The sequence below is a fragment of the Drosophila yakuba genome, chromosome 2R, assembly GCF_016746365.2.
Source record: "Drosophila yakuba strain Tai18E2 chromosome 2R, Prin_Dyak_Tai18E2_2.1, whole genome shotgun sequence".
NCBI lineage: Eukaryota > Metazoa > Arthropoda > Insecta > Diptera > Drosophilidae > Drosophila > Drosophila yakuba.
Window position 1 is genome coordinate 19,537,691 of NC_052528.2, and position 16,151 is coordinate 19,553,841.

General features: G+C 47.7%; 6 protein-coding genes across 7 annotated transcripts; 3 read left to right on the top strand and 3 right to left on the bottom strand.

The window, feature by feature from the left end:
* Positions 1 to 246: 246 nt before the first annotated feature.
* Positions 247 to 1,010, bottom strand: LOC6531447. The gene is made up of 2 exons (XM_002092214.4): positions 687 to 1,010; positions 247 to 629 (listed from the first exon to the last, which is right to left on the bottom strand). Exons 1-2 carry the CDS (start codon positions 860 to 862, stop codon positions 374 to 376), a joined length of 432 nt encoding a protein of 143 aa, XP_002092250.1. The 5' UTR covers positions 863 to 1,010; the 3' UTR covers positions 247 to 373.
* Positions 1,011 to 2,780: 1,770 nt separating this feature from the next.
* LOC6531448 (thyrotroph embryonic factor) lies at positions 2,781 to 3,502 on the top strand. Its single transcript, XM_002092215.2, has one exon. The coding sequence runs from the start codon at positions 2,803 to 2,805 to the stop codon at positions 3,379 to 3,381; it is 579 nt and encodes a 192-aa protein (XP_002092251.1). The 5' UTR covers positions 2,781 to 2,802; the 3' UTR covers positions 3,382 to 3,502.
* A 223-nt stretch (positions 3,503 to 3,725) lies between these two features.
* On the bottom strand, positions 3,726 to 7,530 carry LOC6531449. 2 transcript variants are annotated; one of them, XM_039372787.1, is made up of 3 exons: positions 7,033 to 7,153; positions 4,871 to 6,973; positions 3,726 to 4,807 (listed from the first exon to the last, which is right to left on the bottom strand). In XM_039372787.1, exons 1-3 carry the CDS (start codon positions 7,033 to 7,035, stop codon positions 3,788 to 3,790), a joined length of 3,126 nt encoding a protein of 1,041 aa, XP_039228721.1. In that variant the 5' UTR covers positions 7,036 to 7,153; the 3' UTR covers positions 3,726 to 3,787. The 2 variants fall into 2 exon arrangements, with proteins under 2 accessions (XP_039228721.1, XP_002092252.1); XM_002092216.3 differs by lacking the exon at positions 7,033 to 7,153 and adding an exon at positions 7,402 to 7,530 and having other exon boundaries at positions 3,727 to 4,807.
* A 342-nt stretch (positions 7,531 to 7,872) lies between these two features.
* Positions 7,873 to 11,136, bottom strand: LOC6531450 (transferrin). Its single transcript, XM_002092217.4, has 4 exons — positions 11,043 to 11,136; positions 9,763 to 10,130; positions 9,404 to 9,706; positions 7,873 to 9,345 (listed from the first exon to the last, which is right to left on the bottom strand). Exons 1-4 carry the CDS (start codon positions 11,134 to 11,136, stop codon positions 7,966 to 7,968), a joined length of 2,145 nt encoding a protein of 714 aa, XP_002092253.1. The 3' UTR covers positions 7,873 to 7,965.
* A 1,410-nt stretch (positions 11,137 to 12,546) lies between these two features.
* LOC6531451 (major facilitator superfamily domain-containing protein 6) lies at positions 12,547 to 14,580 on the top strand. The gene is made up of 3 exons (XM_002092218.4): positions 12,547 to 12,688; positions 12,927 to 13,072; positions 13,137 to 14,580. The coding sequence occupies exons 1-3, from the start codon at positions 12,628 to 12,630 to the stop codon at positions 14,547 to 14,549; spliced, it is 1,620 nt and encodes a 539-aa protein (XP_002092254.1). The 5' UTR covers positions 12,547 to 12,627; the 3' UTR covers positions 14,550 to 14,580.
* Positions 14,581 to 15,091: 511 nt separating this feature from the next.
* Positions 15,092 to 16,024, top strand: LOC6531452 (lysozyme P). The gene has a single exon (XM_002092219.4). It carries the CDS (start codon positions 15,310 to 15,312, stop codon positions 15,754 to 15,756), a length of 447 nt encoding a protein of 148 aa, XP_002092255.1. The 5' UTR covers positions 15,092 to 15,309; the 3' UTR covers positions 15,757 to 16,024.
* The last annotated feature ends 127 nt before the right edge of the window (positions 16,025 to 16,151 follow it).

The following is a 16,151-nucleotide window of genomic DNA, read 5'->3' on the forward strand; positions in this document are numbered from 1 at the left end:
GGGTCACTTTGGGGCACAGTTCGTCGGGGATGTACTCCAGATCACAACCAGGGATTGTTGGCCTTTCCAATTGTTATACTTAAATCAGTTTCGGAAGCATTTCCCCTACAAACACCTGCGACATTCCAACCCCTGAGAACAATTAGCCTGGTTAAGTGTCAAAAGGATGGCAGACCCCGCGACATGTGTTCCCATGTTCCCAACCTAATGATGATTATGACCACCCGTACTAAACTACCCCGAAACTTGGATTTGCAGGAATTTTACTAGACGATTACAATTTGGAAATAGTGTGTGTGGAGTGTTACTGCTGCTCCGGATGGAACAAAACTTAATAAACAAAATGGTTAACACAACGAAGAAATGGAAAACTTCAGTAGTTGGATGCACGCTGGGTGCAGGGTCCGCTGGAGATGGAACCCGCCTCCAAGCTCGGGCAGTTGACCTTCTGCAGCTCGGCAATGCGCTGCCATGTCATGTTGAAGTGACGCACGGAACGGGCATTGGAGAGCTTGGCGATGGGTCCCAGAGTGCGGTATCCATTGGTAATGAAGCGTATGAAGCCCTTGGCGGTGAGATCCAGCAGAGCGGTTTTCACCTGCGACTCCAGATCCCCACAAGCAAAGGGTCTATTTCGCGGGTTAGCATGATATTTATCATTAATTATATTACTCAATCTGACTTACTCCTTTTCCAACATCTCCAGGATGTGCTCCTCATGGATACCATTGCTGTATTTGGGATGATCCTGGAAGATGCGCACCATGTCCAAAATATAAAGCGGCAAATTGATGTGGTAGCTGTTGAAAGGAAGCCGCAAGGTGGTGGGCTCGCAGTCCCTGATCGTGCCTTCGTCACACATTCTTAGGCTTATATAGGAGATCTTTGTTCTGAGGAGATCTTTGTTCAAAGGAGATGGTTTTTCTAAGGAGATCTTTTTTCTGAGGAGATCTTTGTTCAGGTGAATACTATTCCGGGACAGGCAGAGCGAAGCCTATGCTGTGACTGTGTTAGGCAGGGCCCACTTGGTCATGCTCCTGGTCATAATGTGTGTACATGGGTGCTAATGTCAGCCAATTAAAGGTATTAAAGGTGTCATTAACGGTTTGTCCAACGCGAGTCCCCGAGGTTTGCTCTTCAATTACTGGTCAAACAAACGGCGAAACAATAACATGTTCGACTGCCTGGCTATATTACCCGGTAATTTGTCTAACGCACAAATAGCCTATGTCCAAAACCGATCCTCCCAATGCATTAGCAATGGGACCCCGGGGTGGGTCAAAGGAATTGGACTTAGTCCACAGAGTTTGGTGGTTCGGTAATGCCACTAATTCAAACCGATTCCAAAACCTACTGCTTTTATATGTTTCGAATGCATCCCGCTCAACCCTTTGAATGATATTAGACTGCCTCCAATGCTCCAGACATGTCACTCCAGCACGCAATCCATTATGCCCGGGTTCGTCTTCCAGTTGGGCCAAAAGGCCATAAACGGCATTGGTAGCATGACAGTCAAAGGGTTAACTATGGCCCAACTTTTGCCAACAGATAATAAATTAGCGCATACATTATGAAACGCCATAAGGATGCGACTTCCGGTTGCGGGAGACGACGGCAAGGACTCCGTGACCCAAGCTGCCAATTTGCCTCGGCAAACAGGTGACACTTTCTCAACCCGAAACGGAACGGGTTGAAGACGACACACGACGGAGTTCATTTACATGTCCGATGGCTGTTAGATATGTGGTATATGCGGTTCTTGGATGTCGTGAGTCGTGTATGCGGAAGACAAGTAAATTTTACGATTCTGAAGAATCATGCTTGATCAAAATAAAGTTGGGCACAACTTTTTGATGTCTTAATAATAGTGGATTAGGCAAATTGCAATTTTATGACACTGCAGTTTTTGGAGTTCAGGTGAAGGAAATGATTTTGTTTTCGAATTACCTAAATCGATTGGTAAACGCTGGAAAAAAGCTGAAAAGAATTGGGATTTATTATATTATATTTAGCGATTTAAGATCTACTGATGCTGATAGATTTTAAGAGCTTTAAAGTAAGTCGAATTTATATAAATCATAAGAACCTTTAACTGGGAAAAAAATACATTTATTATACAATTTAATGGACAAAGGTATTTTGTCTAATTTTTATGTAATAACTGAAATTGGTATATCTCCTTATTGAGTATACGTTAAAGTAAGAAATATACTCCTAATGAAATTCTCCGATCCCAAATGCATTACTTTCAGTGAGTGTAATTACTTTGGGGCTGCCACCACGCCTCTTTCAGACTATTACCGCTGTTATCGTGGAACATTCGTCCACAAAATGTCGGTCGATAGCCAGGGTCACTCTCATTGGTCAGTGGCTGGGAAATAGGAAATCCCACCAATATCCGCCCCACCACATAACAGTTGGCCAACTCCAAGGGCCAAGAGGGAGGCAGTCGATGGACTGGACTGGGACTGGGACTGGGGCTTGTAATCTGGCTAACCAGTTATATGAAGTCCTTGTAACCGGGCAGCACAAATAAATGCCATGCGGCCCCGGCCAAGTGTCATGTATTTGACGAATAATTACCGTCAACATTGCGTGATTGGTTGAATCAGCCGGCGATGGAGGGTTGTGGCTGGCTTAGAATTAGCCCCAAAAATGGGGGTGTGTGTATGTGGGGGGGTTGTGTGACAAGAACCTATAATTACCGCGGCAGGCAGGTGGTCGCCAGTGGCAGGAACATAACCAGGAGCTGGATTCAGATATAGCCCGGCCGTCGGCGCGAACGGAAGTCACCGATAAAGGATGCACTCGCCCGCCCAGTCGCCCATTCTGGATGTCACCGAGACCGTATCGCTGCACTCCGAACTGGATGCGGATCTGGAGTGCAAGAACAATCCGACATACTCCATATCCATTCCCCAGAATCTCCGCCTGCCCGGCCTGGGCTTTCCCGGCATGATCGGTGCCAAGAGATCCGCGGAATCTCTTCCCGCCTTCGAGTACATCGCACCACCAAGTCACGCGCTCCAGGCCCTGGAATTTCCTCTGATGGAGCTCAATCGTGTGGGCGTGATGGGAGGCGGAATGTTTCCGAGTTTTGTGCACCGTCGGGTACGCGGCGAAAAGCGACCCATTCCGGAGGCACAAAAGGATGCCAAGTACTTCGAGCGGCGCAAGCGGAACAACGAGGCGGCCAAGAAGTCGAGAGATGCTCGTAAGATCCGCGAGGATCGGATAGCTTTCCGAGCGGCTCTGCTGGAGCAGGAGAACTCCATTCTGCGGGCACAGGTCCTGGCGCTTCGGGACGAACTGCAAACGGTGCGGCAGCTCCTCGGAGCCACAACAGCCGGCGGCATGTTGTCCATGGCCAGACAGGTGTGAGTTTCCGCGATAAGTAGCCAGGATAAAGGAGCAGATGAAAGAATGTACATATCAATAAGGGGATCTAGTGAGATTATATAGTTCGATGCATTTCTGTTAATAAATGTTTAAAATAAATACGTAGGATATTCCAAAAACACTTATGCATTTATAAGTAGGTGTGCCTTAAAAAATATGTTGTTCAGATATATATATTGGCCCATCTTCTGAGTTGAAGAAAGAGAAATCGGAAAAAGTGCTATTAAATCATATATACAATCTATAGATATACATATGTATGTATCTAAAAATTGTGAAATAGAAACCAAAACAATTTATTCAAATTGAGTAGGACTAGATCGAGTTTATTTCATTTTAAAAAAGTTTTCAACAAACGCATACAAATAATTAGAAAATATTTAACAAGCTAGTGGCCAAGTGTGCGCGACTGCACCTTTCCTGCCGCGTCCAGGATGAGCAGCACCTGCTCCTGTCCAGAACTGCGAGCACCGGCAATGTCCGTCACTTTCAGGCGAGTGTCCATGGGCTCCTCCACTGGTAGCTCCCGATCGCGATAGAAGTCGTAGTGGCGCACAGTGCCATTGGTGAGGGCCGAAAGCTGCCAGCCATCACTGGAGAGGATCAGGGCCTGGACGAGATGCTGACGCAGCCCGCTGCCACTGAGGAGCAGCTGCTGGTCAAAGACCCTCATTTCGTAGGAACGTCTGGGTCGCTCAATCAGCTCCAGCGCTGTGTTGGGTCGGGTATCGTACGTGGGATTGGGATCCATCTGCTGGTCAAACGATCTCCGCTCGTTGAGTATGATGTTTTGAATGGCACAGGATTTGCCCGTCTCGGGATCGGGCTCATCCGTGGGCGGCGGCAGTCCGGTCTTAGGCCTCTGCTGATTCCGCTGGCGCTGCCTCTGCCGCTGGTTGCAGTTGAGTATCATCACCGATCCATTGGACAGACCCACGGCCACATAGCTCTCGTTGGAGAGCACGCACAATGAGGTGGGGAACAGGAAACGACTTTCGTTCACAGCGATTCTCGTGAAGCGTTCCGTCTTCAAGCTACGGGTGCAGCAGAGCACAAAGTTCCGGTTGGTGCACACATAGATGAGCTCACTGCCCGTATCGATGCTGGTGAAGCGCAGGCCCTGCAATCCCTGTCCCTGGAGCGCCGTGGTCAGCGTTTGCGTCTCATTCAGCTCCCGCAGCACATCGTCGCTGTAGATGTTGCCCTGGAACAGGGACTTGGTCTTCTCGTACGCACTCTGATGGCTCTTCAGGAGGCGTCGCTCCAGATAGCTTCTCAGATCGCAGCTGCCACTCTGCAGGAGCTTCACCCGCGCCCACGGGGAACTGAACTCGTTGCTGTTGCTGGACGAGGCGCCCTCCACCAGAGTCCACATGGTCAGCAGGCCGGAGTCGTTCAGTGAGGCGTACTGCAAAAGGAAAGGATTATATATGTGATTAAAACATCAAATTTGTATTTCCGAGAAACATACCTGAACTTCCTTGTACGTCCTCTGCAAACCACTAGGGGCAGCTATTCCTCCAGTAGTAAAATGGGATCTAAAGCTGCGCACATCCACCACGGCGCCCAGGTCCATGGCATTTACCTCCTTGTCCAGTTGCTCCGGCATGGGAACCACCGACTGTGTGGCTGCAAAGTGGGTCAGATGGCCATCCAACTTGGAGCAGTAGCTGTGCGTCTCGCGCAGATCCCACATGGCCACACTGCCATCCCTTAGTCCGGCTACCACGATATCCTGGGCCTCGCCAGAGAGTGCCACCCGGCTGACTTCGGCCCAGGTGGAGAGCAGGCGCAATGGCTGGCCGGGATTGGCCAGTGACCACACCATCAGCAGACTGGCAAAGTCCTCCTTATAGACGTTGCTGTCCGGCGGACACTCATGCACGGTGACCACCAAGTGGCCATTTCCGGCACTTCCAAAGATACGGCGCACGGGCAGAGCGTTGAGGAGTCCTGTCTGGAGTGGTACACTTCGGGGACTATGCCCATGGTCGCGGTTCTTATTGCCCTCCAAAACCATGCCCATGAGTCTGCCGGCCTTGTGAAGAAACGCGCTCAGTCGCTCCAGATCGGTGCTCTTGGCCAATCTCTTTTGCTGCTGTTCCTGGAAGCGCGTCTGCTCCAGGCGATGCAGTTGGTTCAATCGCGAAATGCTAGCTTCGTATTCATCTGCAGGTTGGTTGCTCGATGTTGCATCCATTTCCGCATCGCCACTGCAGCTGAGGACCAACTGCCCACCGTAGTGGGGGGGATGTTGGGTCCAGCTGCTCCTAGTGTGCACCTCCAGCGTCTGGCATTCGCCGTCCATTTGGGGCAACTGCGTCTGGGTGGCCACTTGACTGGCATTCAGCTTTCCATAGCTCTGCATGAATCCCTCGTAGCTGAGCGGCTTCATCTCGAACAGGTGATAGTTCAGTTGGTCGAAACGCAACTTGGCCATCAGCTCTTCGCCGCGACGACTGATCACGGGATGCGAAACGAAACCGGAATAGCCACCGTAGTACACGTTGGCCTCTCCACTCCGCGGCTTCTCCACGCCAGTGGTGCTGATGCCGGAGTCCAGTTGCTCTGAGTTGGCCATCGAGTTGGTGTCGAAACTGTCATACTGATTCGGCATGGACAAACTGCCCAAGCGATTCCGGCGCAAATGCATGTCATAGTGACCGGAGTCCAGTTTCCGCTCCTGATCCTTGTCGCGTTGGATCACCGTGATGGGGTTTTGTGTGGGCTCCGAGTCCTCTTCCTCCCGCTCCTCCTCCACTTCCGCTTCGGAGGATGAGGATTCCTGTGACTTATTGGATTCTTCCTCCTCGGGTGTGCTGGCATCGGTTTCGAAATCAGATTCATAGGACTCAAAGTCATCGGAGTAGTGATCGGATTCGGGGTCTGGCTTCTTGGCTTCATCGAACTTGACTTCGAAGGCCACTGGCTGTTTCACAGGCTGCGATTCTTTGGTCTCCACTTCGCTCCTTTGCTTGGCGGATTCACGCTTGAGAACGACCACTTCCTCGGGATCCAAGGTGCGGGTATAAGTTCTGGCCCTTGCCGGAATAGCACGAGCGTCGCCTTTGCCAGGAGAGTTGGACTTGTGCTCCTTTTTGGGCTGAGCAACAGGGGAATATGCCTTAGGAGGAGGCGTGGGCGATTCCTTCTCCTGCTCCGCCTGTCCTCTGCGCTTTTGCGGTGGCGAGGCAACCGTAACACTGTGATACGTGTCCAGAACTGCATTGGGTTTCGATTTGGACACGGGCTTCGCGGTCTTGGTGGTCTTGGACTGCAGGGGTGGGCTTGTGGTTGTGGTTGTGTTTGTGTGTCTGGTGGTGGCACGCAACGCACCTGGGGACGGTGTGGTCCTTTTGCTCAAGGACTCCCTTTCCTTGTTTTTCCCCGTGGTTAATGGCTTTTTGCTGGTGCTCGAAGGTTGCGCTGCTGTTGTGGTTTTCCTCGCAATTTTTTCACCTTCCAAGCTATCCGGTTGTTTGACCAATGACCTTCGCTCTTTTAATTCCCTTGTGGTGGCCGGTCCACTTGTTGCTGGTGATTTAGTGACCTTCCTTGGCACTTCCGTTTTGACCTGCAATTTGAAGAGATTTTTGAATTCATAACGTCTTTTCTGGTTTCTCAGCACTGTACCATGGCATTTTACAGCACTGAACCAATGCTAACATATTACTTTTTTTTTGTGTGGCGATCGGTTCGTTTATTAGTTTTAATTGAATGCTATTACATATGTATTGCCCTATTAAAATGCTAAAGTGTGTGCTATTAGGCAATAAGGCTGTTGTTGTTATTAACTCGAAAACTAAAGCTGCAAATCTAATTGGGCTGTGTAAATGGTAAAATGTTTATTTGTTTGGGTTTTTGAGTGCGAGTGAAATGCAAATTTAATCAGCAAAAAGTGAAATCGGTGTCGGCTGCTAATCAATGGAAAGGTGTACTATATACAAGTGCTTTGGATACATATATTTTTTGCCGTTATTAAGTGCCTGTTTTTGGGCTTACGTTCTTGCTGCTGGTTCGGCCCGCATTCTTTGACATTTCAGAGGGAAAATATGCTGTTTTAAGTGCTTATTTGTATTGCCAATTAATAGGAGCTAATGCCGAATGCCACGTAAATTTAATCAATCGTAATGCAGCTCAGTTGTGACATTTTTTCCTGTTTCCTTGGCAACCAAATCCTTGTACATAGCAACAACAAATGGGCCAGCAATAACACAATCAGCTGATCCGCCAGTGCTGCAAAGGGCTGGCATGCTTAAATGCAACTGGTAGGTATTTCAAATATAATTTATAAAATATAGTTAGTTTCTTTCAACATTCATTACAATTTGATGCTTTATTTAAGTAAATAGTATTCTGAACTGCTTAAACGCCTTTCGAACTTCAACCACCTTTTATTAGCGAATGTTATCGATGTCCGACCGATAGTTTTTCATCGACAATGACCGCCCGTTTTCAAATTTAAAAAGTCAGTTGGGGTGATAAAGCTTGAGTTGAAGCCATTGTTATTCTTAACTTAAGTTTAGCGTAATATCACAATAAATAAAATTAGTGTTGAGCTCGGGACTAGCCAAATTGCTGACCCCCTACAAAAAATAAACAGACAAGCAAAATCCATATGCTATGACTGGACTTCATTGCTCCACTGTCGTCAAAGTTCGTGTAGTACTGGGTGTTGGTATACCGATCGTAGATGTGCTCCATCACCCGCTTGGCATTGTCGCGGTGCAGCTCCTGGAGGCCCAGAAGTCCATCCGTGTCGTCGCGGAATAGCACATTGTTTCTCTTATCGAAGATGCCGTAGAGGGTAAATGGACGCGTCTCACTCTTGTACTTCCTACCAAACAACTGATCCATATCGCGCAACGAATTATAGATCTCATTGCGCCGCGTCAGCGTGGAGTTGTGCGTCATCAGGTGGCCACGGGTGGTCCAATGGAGGTAGCAGTACTCAAAATTGGAGCGCTTCTCAATGCCCCCGTATGGGCACAGCACTCGGAAATCCTTGTGGTTTCCCTGAGCCAACCAAGTCGAGGTGAGGTTGCCGGTCACATACTTCTTGTACACATCCGAGCTGAGGAAGGCCACGTCGGCGCCCTCGGAAAGGCAACGCAAAGCCCCCTCGTCGCCCTGGTAGTGAAGTGGACACTTACGGCCGCTCTGGGGATTCCACAAACAGGAGTCGCGGTGGAAGAAGGACTGCAGCGATTGCACCTTGCCCGTGGCATTCACAATCGTCTCCTGAACGGACAAGTGGGCAGCACCCTCATAGGATGGAAAACAGGCTCTAGCTCCTTTTAGATCCCTAAAGTTTTCGAACTTGGCATCCTTGTGCACGAGCGCAATGGTCACATACCGATCGTGCATATCCGCAGCGAACTCGTATAGCAGTGGCACTAGATTGTAATCCCGCTGAGCTTTCACGCGCATTTCCTGATCCACCAACACCACATCTGTCTCCTTAAACTTGGTATTATCCAGACACTGCTGCACATCCATGGTGCGAACGCACTGAATATTCGGTTGCACACCATAGACCTGAGATGCCTCCTGTAGCCAGGAGCACTTGATGTGCTGGATGATGGAAGTGGTGCAAAAGACAATGGAACGCGGCGGATTGCATTCCGGGAAGCTGTAGGCCGACTGGAATGCGGTGGCCTGGTCCAGGTAGTCATCAATAGCTATCACATTGTCCAGTGGGACAGTGAAAACGTGGTACGTCTCCAGCAGGCTGAGCAGGGCATTCTGCCAACTATCTGGCTCGTCATGATTCAGTCCAGTGACCAGACGCTGCACTTGGGCGGCATGTGTGCGACGGGCAGCCACCACGGGCCACGGTTTGGCCACCCAAACACATGGTTGACTGGCGTTCAACGGCTGCAGATGACCATCTGGGCAGAGGTAGCTGTATTCCGAGGGATTCGCCTGTTGCGCAATGCCAGAGAACTAAACGAATCAAATTTATAGATATATTTAACACGAAGACTGTATGCATCAAACTCACGCCAAAATGACTTCGCACATCATCGAGACGAGCCCAGGCCACATTGCCGCCACCACTGGTCAGACAGTAGAGCGCTCCACGACGTCCCCAGTGCTTGTCGGTCTGGTCACAGCTATCGGGTTCGTAGCACATCTCGCACAGCGAGGGATATCGGCTCTTCAGGATGCGATCCTGCTTGGGATCGGGCACCCAAGGACCAGCCTTGCAACTGGCACCGAAATACTTCGCTGTGGATGCGATCCGGTCCTCCGTGACGGTCATTTCGGGATCACAGGTCTTGGAGACCATTGCAGCTTCGAAGTACTGAAATGGAGTCATAAGGAATCAAAATCTAAGAGATCGCTATTGAGGTGGCTTACATTTGCCAGAACCTCCGTCCAGTGATTGCCCAAACCGTAGCCAGGATGGCACAGCCTTGCACCTCGAAGATCATGAACTGTGTGGATATTGGCATCGTTTTCCACCACCGCCACAATTTCGTACTCAAAAGGGGACTCGTGGGAGCGCAACTCGCTGGCCACCAGGATCTCCACGCTGGCCCAGCGGGCGGCCACCAGATCCTCCGAGGTGAGCACTCCAAAGTGGGCGGTGCCCTTGTGGATTCGCCTGACGCAATCCAGTCGATCCACGCCGATGACGCACTCGATGTTGCTCTTCGCCGCCAGAAGCGGACAGAACTTGGGGGTTTTCCGATAAACGCCACGCGATTCCACCACACAAACACGCACTGCGGGAGGAGGAGCAAGTGAATTAATATAGTTTGGACATCTGCTTAGTATACGTTCCGCTGAAAAACCAGTTGCTAGACGCGACATTAATTATGATTGTATTTATTTTGAAGTATCTTTTGGTGCTTCCACCCCATGCAGTTTTCGGAAAAGATATTATCTGCGGGGTATTTCACATTTCTGTTTTCAATTTAAAATTCCCCTCAGGTGTCGGGGGAAACCTGATTAAGTGCGCTGCATTCGCAGAATTGGCGTTATGCTGCAAACTGGAGGCGAGTCAGTTCTGCCCGGCCGCTTTTTGGGCAGTGGATGACGAGCTCCAAGGTCGGGACAGGTTTTTGATCGGCATTTTAGTTGATTTTAGTTCAGGTGTGACACTGTCTCCAGCGGATTTTGATTACACCCGGTGGAGTGCCGAAGGTCAACTGCTCTCTCGCAGTGCATTTCGATTTCAAGATCCATGATTGGTGGTTTTTTTTTAATGATTTTTATGGCCAATTGGCAACCTGACTTTGTAGAATTGTAATTAAGAGTTTATTTATATTTGATAGCTTTATTTAGATGGACTGACATGTTGCTTGAGGAAATGTCATCCATTTAAAATACAATCAGTTGCTGTCGCTCTTAACAGCGGAATATTACATAGTCTAGTGCGCCTAATGATTAGTAAACAAACATTACTTTAAGGAAATTTGATTGCATGTTCCAAGTTTACAAGCTTATTTCCACTTTAATCTTGCTAATGATCTTCTTGTGTATAACTCCAGCTTTCACATCGATTTTAATTACAATCACAAGCACATCGTTCCCTTATCGCCATCAGTAAGCCCACTAATTTCCCCAGTTTGCATGCTTTTTATTTATATTTCCAGACAAAGGGCTAAACGCCCCCACATCTTTGATTGACTTACATTTTCCATCGTCGGGCGGCTGCACAGCCACGCACATTGATACTGATAAGAACGAGGCAAACAGCGCCACCAAAATAAGTGTAAGCCACTGCATTCTGAGCTCCGATTGCGTCAACTGCTCGCTTAACTGGAGATCGGCGACAAGTCGGTATTAAGTTAGTAATTTAATGACTAGTTGGCTTCAAGCCCGAACCGCTCGCAGTGGAAGATCGACGGCGACTGAAGCCAGCCCTCCCAGATGCCAGCGAGTAAAACCCGATTCGAGCAATACGTAGCTCAGGCTCCGGCGGCAGAACGAGATCGCCACATCCATTATTCGAATACAAAGCAGCTACGCACAGCTGATGAGTCAAGTGGGGTTTTTTGGATATCTCTCTGATTGATTAGCACCGTTTGGGAGAGAATCCAAGCGGCGATTAGGGGATTACCTATAAACGAACATTAATGCGGCTACCTGCTCCCCTGTCTGCGCTTTATCAATTTTGGGTGGGTATAGTGTATGGCCACCATATGATTGACTGATGCCTTATCGGGCAACTCGACTTATCAGTGACCATACGAATTGCATGCCTTTCAGCGTTATTTTGTTCAGTCTCTGACCGCAGCTCTTGGCGTCCGCATACAACTTGATCTCAGGGTAATCGTCACTCGTCACTTGTGGGTGGATTCCAATCGCGTGAACCTAATTGCTCGACAGACAATCAAAATACCTAATTAACAATATACACTTGTGGCGTTCGGCTGTGAAATTCAAAATTCATTGTATTCAAAACTTGTGTTCATCACAAGTTAACGCAGTCAAGTAAGACACTTCTATGGCTTCCCGGTTAAAACTTAAGTTAGCATTGTCTTGTTTGAGCTTCATCACGCACTTTGGGTTTTTTGCAGTAACTCCCCTGCTTTTTCTAGGGATTTCTAAATTGTGTTTGATTAATGATCACCTTTCGAAAGTGTATGGCAATGATTATTATTTCGGGTTGGCAAAAGAGTAATATTTTCTGTGTCAAGTTTACGAGTGATTTGGTACCGCAAACCGGTTTCCATCTACAAAGTATATATAATATCCCAACTTATCAACTTATGTATATTGAACTTACACAACGCGCAATAACTAATTGAATTGAATGGCAAAAGTGGGGATCTTAGGCATGCCCCAAAGGCATATTTATTATGGCAGGCCCTAAAATCTTTATCGCATAGGGTCTTAATTCTGCCACAAGTCCCAACAGCTCTTTTGCGGACAGATAAGATTTCGTGTTCCGGGGAGTTATGCTCTGTGGCTATCTCAATAATACTTTTATGCAGCCCATTACGGCCCTCTACATTGTCTGGACTAGCATCTTATCGCGATGAGATTAGATATAGTTTAGCATTCTCTGATTTACATCCATATCGCTGTGACTATTTAAACAATCTTTCCACCAGACGACAGATCCTCACGAACGTCGAACGGCGAACGGCGTAAGGAGACGTGCGAAAACTATGATCTTATCGGGGTAGGAACACCTTCTCACCCGGAATAACCAGAGGATTGCATGGAGACACCTGAACTGTGATACACTAGCCATAATTTACAGACTGGACAATGGTGCGATTGAACAGGCGCCTGCTGCCCATCAAGGCACATTTCTTCTTTTTCATGGCGGGTGAGTGTAAAGATGTATCTTAAAAATCCGGAATTATAGCTGATTTCTCAGTAACCGATTGATGCCAATCAATTCTCGGTATTCTTTCGTATCTCAATACTCTTATCGCTGACATTATCGAATATATGACCGTAAAATCTGGTGCAATTTTAGGAAGATTTCTTGGAAATCAGCTCGGAAAAAAGAAAACAAGTATTTATTTTGCTCTTAATTGTTTATTGCAATGGTTTATTTTCAGCCATGGGACCCATATTGCCACAACTAGCGGTGATTGGGAAGCAGATCGGTGTTCCACCGGATGTTATGGGCTACATAATGGCCTTCCTACCCTTACTTTATGTTTTAGCCAAACCCTTGGTGGGTTTCCTGGCCGACTATTTCACGGTGAGCTTGATATACAAAGTAGCTATTAATCAGCAACTATACTAAACAACAATTTCCATTACAGAGCCTGCGGAAATTCATATTCATCATCCTTATTCTTATTATGACACTGGCTTTTGCCGGCTTCTATTTCCTGCCCGACAACTCCCACTTCATCCCATTGGAGGAAGGAAGTGCCCAATGGAATGTGACGTTGTTAGGGAATCCACCCGATTGCAATCCCAGTATCCAATCTTCAGACGCATTCTGCCAAACCACTCACCAGGCAAAATGCATTCAGGAAAAGCAAGGAGACGAATTCTCCGCTCTAATTGTAGACAACGAGGCGGGCCTCAATCTTAGCCAGAATCTGCTTCATGGCAACGAGAGTCATCACATCTGCCTCACCCAACAACCAAGAACCAGTGATTGGAACAATGCGTCCTGCGAGGTGCGCCATGTAAATAGCTGCATCTATGGATCTGGCAAGTTCTGGCTTTTCGTATGCCTGCTCTGCATTGGAATCGTTGGCTTCAACGTGACCAACTCCATATCCGATGCCTGCTGCTTTGACCTTCTGGGCGAGGAGGAGGAGGGAAAGTACGGAGCACAACGGGTGTGGGGCACCATTGGTTTTGGAGCCACGGCCATGCTAGCTGGAATCGTGGTCAACTGGTGGACCACGGATGCGGTCAAAAGTCTGACGCCTGCATTGATCATCATGTGCGTGTTCAGTTTGCTTGATCTGTTCAGTGTGTCCAAGCTGAAGCTGCCGAAACTGGGTGGTTCCGAGTCCATCTGGAGCGATGTTTGGCAACTGGTACGCCAGCCACCCATTCTGGTCTTTCTGTTCTTCGCTACGATGGCTGGCATCATTGACTCCTTCATCATATACTTCATGTTCTGGCACTTGGAGCAGGTGGCTGAAGCCACTGGTTACATGCACCAGATCAAGTTGATCGAAGGTCTAGTGGTGGCCGCCGAGTGCCTAGCCGGCGAGGTGCCCTTCTTCTTCTACAGCGGAAAGATCATCAAGAAACTGGGCTATGTTCATTGCATGAGCATGTGCTTTTTCTTCTACGCTGTGCGACTGTCGCTGATTGCCTGGATACCCAATCCCTGGTATCTGGTGGGTGTGGAGCTCTTTTTCCAGGGCATTACCTATGCCCTGTGCTACACCTGCATCGTGGCGTATGCCTCGGCGGTGGCTCCTCCGGGTACATCGGCAACTGTTCAAGGATTGATGGCCGGCATGGACGATGGGCTTGGATTTTCCATCGGATCGCTAATCGGCGGACTCATGTTCAACAGCCTGGGAGGACGAGAGAGTTTCAAATACTTTGCCATCGCCGCCATTTGCACATGCGTAGCACACATCGTGATACGTCCCACCTCCAGGAAGAAGCAATTCCTGCCGAAACAGGGATACGTGCCGCCCACGGAACAGGAGATCAAGCTGCCGCCAGCTCAGGAAATGGAGGAGATTCGTTTAGGATAAATATAGTATCACATGCCATTTTGGTTGCATATTTTTGTACGCATTTTTTACGTAAAAAAAAAAAGACAAGTTGTCCAAAAGTTGAATGACTGCGCTGGATTTTTGTTTGTTCCATTATTGGCGCACACGCGATCTCAAGTGCTCCGGCCCCTCCAGCTGTCAATATGGTTATATAATACCTGAGCACCGCACAAAAGAACCCATTGAAAGTGAATCTGGGGCCAGGCAGATGCCTCGCTTAAATGGCGAGTGATTCCCACTCCATATATTAACGAAACTGGCCCGATCGGCCTGTTTCAATGGTCGAGAATTGAAAGTCTGTTACGGGTTTGACACTGAACTGCACGATTGGGTTTTCAGATGAGTTATAAAGTTATTTTCTTTTTAATTAACCCCACCTAAAAATAATGAATCCATTCAACAGAGGTATTTCATTTTACCTTAAAGCTTAAAATACCTTCCTGAATAGAAAATTCATTTAATTGAACCGACTTCAGCTATCATTTAGTCTACTGATTTCTCGGAAAAAACTATACGAAATAGATCTATAATTAAAGATTTCCCATTGCTTAAAAGAATGTTTAGGCTGGAAAACTTTGTCGCCTAGTGTTGATAATTTATGCTCGAGTGTGGGCCACACTTCAGAGCTGTCCAAATGAGTGCTAGTAAAAATTAGATTGGCCCAAGTTCCGAATCTCCAGCAAGCTGGATGGCTATATAAGCCACGAGGTTCCATTAGAAGCGTGCATTGTTTCCCAAGATGTGGCCCACGTGGCTGTTGGTGCTCCTATCACTATCACTGGCCAATGGAAGGCAGGTGGGCAGATGCAGTTTGGCCCGTCAGCTCTATCGGTACGGAATGCCCTACAACGAGCTGCCCGACTGGCTGTGCCTCGTGGAGGGCGAGAGCTCCTTCAACACCAAGGCCATTAATCCCTCGAACGTGGATGGATCCGTGGACTGGGGTCTCTTCCAGATCAACGATCGCTACTGGTGCAAGCCGGCGGATGGTCGCCCCTCCAACGATCTCTGTCGATTACCCTGTCGCCTGCTGTTGAGCGACGATATCCGGTATTCTATTGCCTGTGCGAAATACATCAGGAAACAACAAGGATTCTCCGCCTGGGTGGCCTGGAACAATCGATGTCAGGGTGTCAAGCCGAATGTGAATCACTGTTTCCGGCGGCGCCACAGAAATTCGGGATGAGCATCGAAACTGGAAGATTCTACATAAGTTACTAACATTAATGTACCTCTGTTTTAAGCTGATCCAATACACGGATTTACAAAAGGAGAATACTCATGGTTTGTTTTCTTTTCATATATATTAAATATTTTTGTTACACGAAATTACAAATTTAAAAACCTTAAGTCTTGTAAATTGTAGATAATGTATTTGTACATTAAATTGCAATGTATTTAAGAATGAACATTAAAATAGTTAAACATTAATCATTTATTAAACAAAAATACAAGAAATCAGCATGTTTCTCGTTCCTACTTTTCTATTAAACGGCACCTCAATTTGAATTCAAAACAAGCCGCCAAGCTTCTTACCTGGCAATTGTAAGGTAAAATGTAATTCGACATTTAGAAAGCAGG

What these genes read in the sequence shown, in the direction of transcription:
- LOC6531447 (XM_002092214.4), bottom strand. Translation starts at nt 862, where the DNA reads ATGTGTGACGAAGGCACGATCAGGGACTGCGAGCCCACCACCTTGCGG. An exon ending in CTGGAGATGTTGGAAAAGGA is followed by an intron (nt 630 to 686) that starts GTAAGTCAGATT and finishes CCCGCGAAATAG; the next exon opens with ACCCTTTGCTTGTGGGGATC.
- LOC6531448 (XM_002092215.2), top strand. Translation starts at nt 2,803, where the DNA reads ATGCACTCGCCCGCCCAGTCGCCCATTCTGGATGTCACCGAGACCGTA.
- LOC6531449 (XM_002092216.3), bottom strand. Translation starts at nt 7,437, where the DNA reads ATGTCAAAGAATGCGGGCCGAACCAGCAGCAAGAAC. An exon ending in GCCGAACCAGCAGCAAGAAC is followed by an intron (nt 6,974 to 7,401) that starts GTAAGCCCAAAA and finishes TTCAAATTGCAG; the next exon opens with GTCAAAACGGAAGTGCCAAG. An exon ending in GGACGTACAAGGAAGTTCAG is followed by an intron (nt 4,808 to 4,870) that starts GTATGTTTCTCG and finishes TTCCTTTTGCAG; the next exon opens with TACGCCTCACTGAACGACTC.
- LOC6531450 (XM_002092217.4), bottom strand. Translation starts at nt 11,136, where the DNA reads ATGCAGTGGCTTACACTTATTTTGGTGGCGCTGTTTGCCTCGTTCTTA. An exon ending in GCCGCCCGACGATGGAAAAT is followed by an intron (nt 10,131 to 11,042) that starts GTAAGTCAATCA and finishes CTCCTCCCGCAG; the next exon opens with TGCGTGTTTGTGTGGTGGAA. An exon ending in GGACGGAGGTTCTGGCAAAT is followed by an intron (nt 9,707 to 9,762) that starts GTAAGCCACCTC and finishes ACTCCATTTCAG; the next exon opens with TACTTCGAAGCTGCAATGGT.
- LOC6531451 (XM_002092218.4), top strand. Translation starts at nt 12,628, where the DNA reads ATGGTGCGATTGAACAGGCGCCTGCTGCCCATCAAGGCACATTTCTTC. An exon ending in TTTCTTCTTTTTCATGGCGG is followed by an intron (nt 12,689 to 12,926) that starts GTGAGTGTAAAG and finishes GTTTATTTTCAG; the next exon opens with CCATGGGACCCATATTGCCA. An exon ending in TCCTGGCCGACTATTTCACG is followed by an intron (nt 13,073 to 13,136) that starts GTGAGCTTGATA and finishes TTTCCATTACAG; the next exon opens with AGCCTGCGGAAATTCATATT.
- LOC6531452 (XM_002092219.4), top strand. Translation starts at nt 15,310, where the DNA reads ATGTGGCCCACGTGGCTGTTGGTGCTCCTATCACTATCACTGGCCAAT.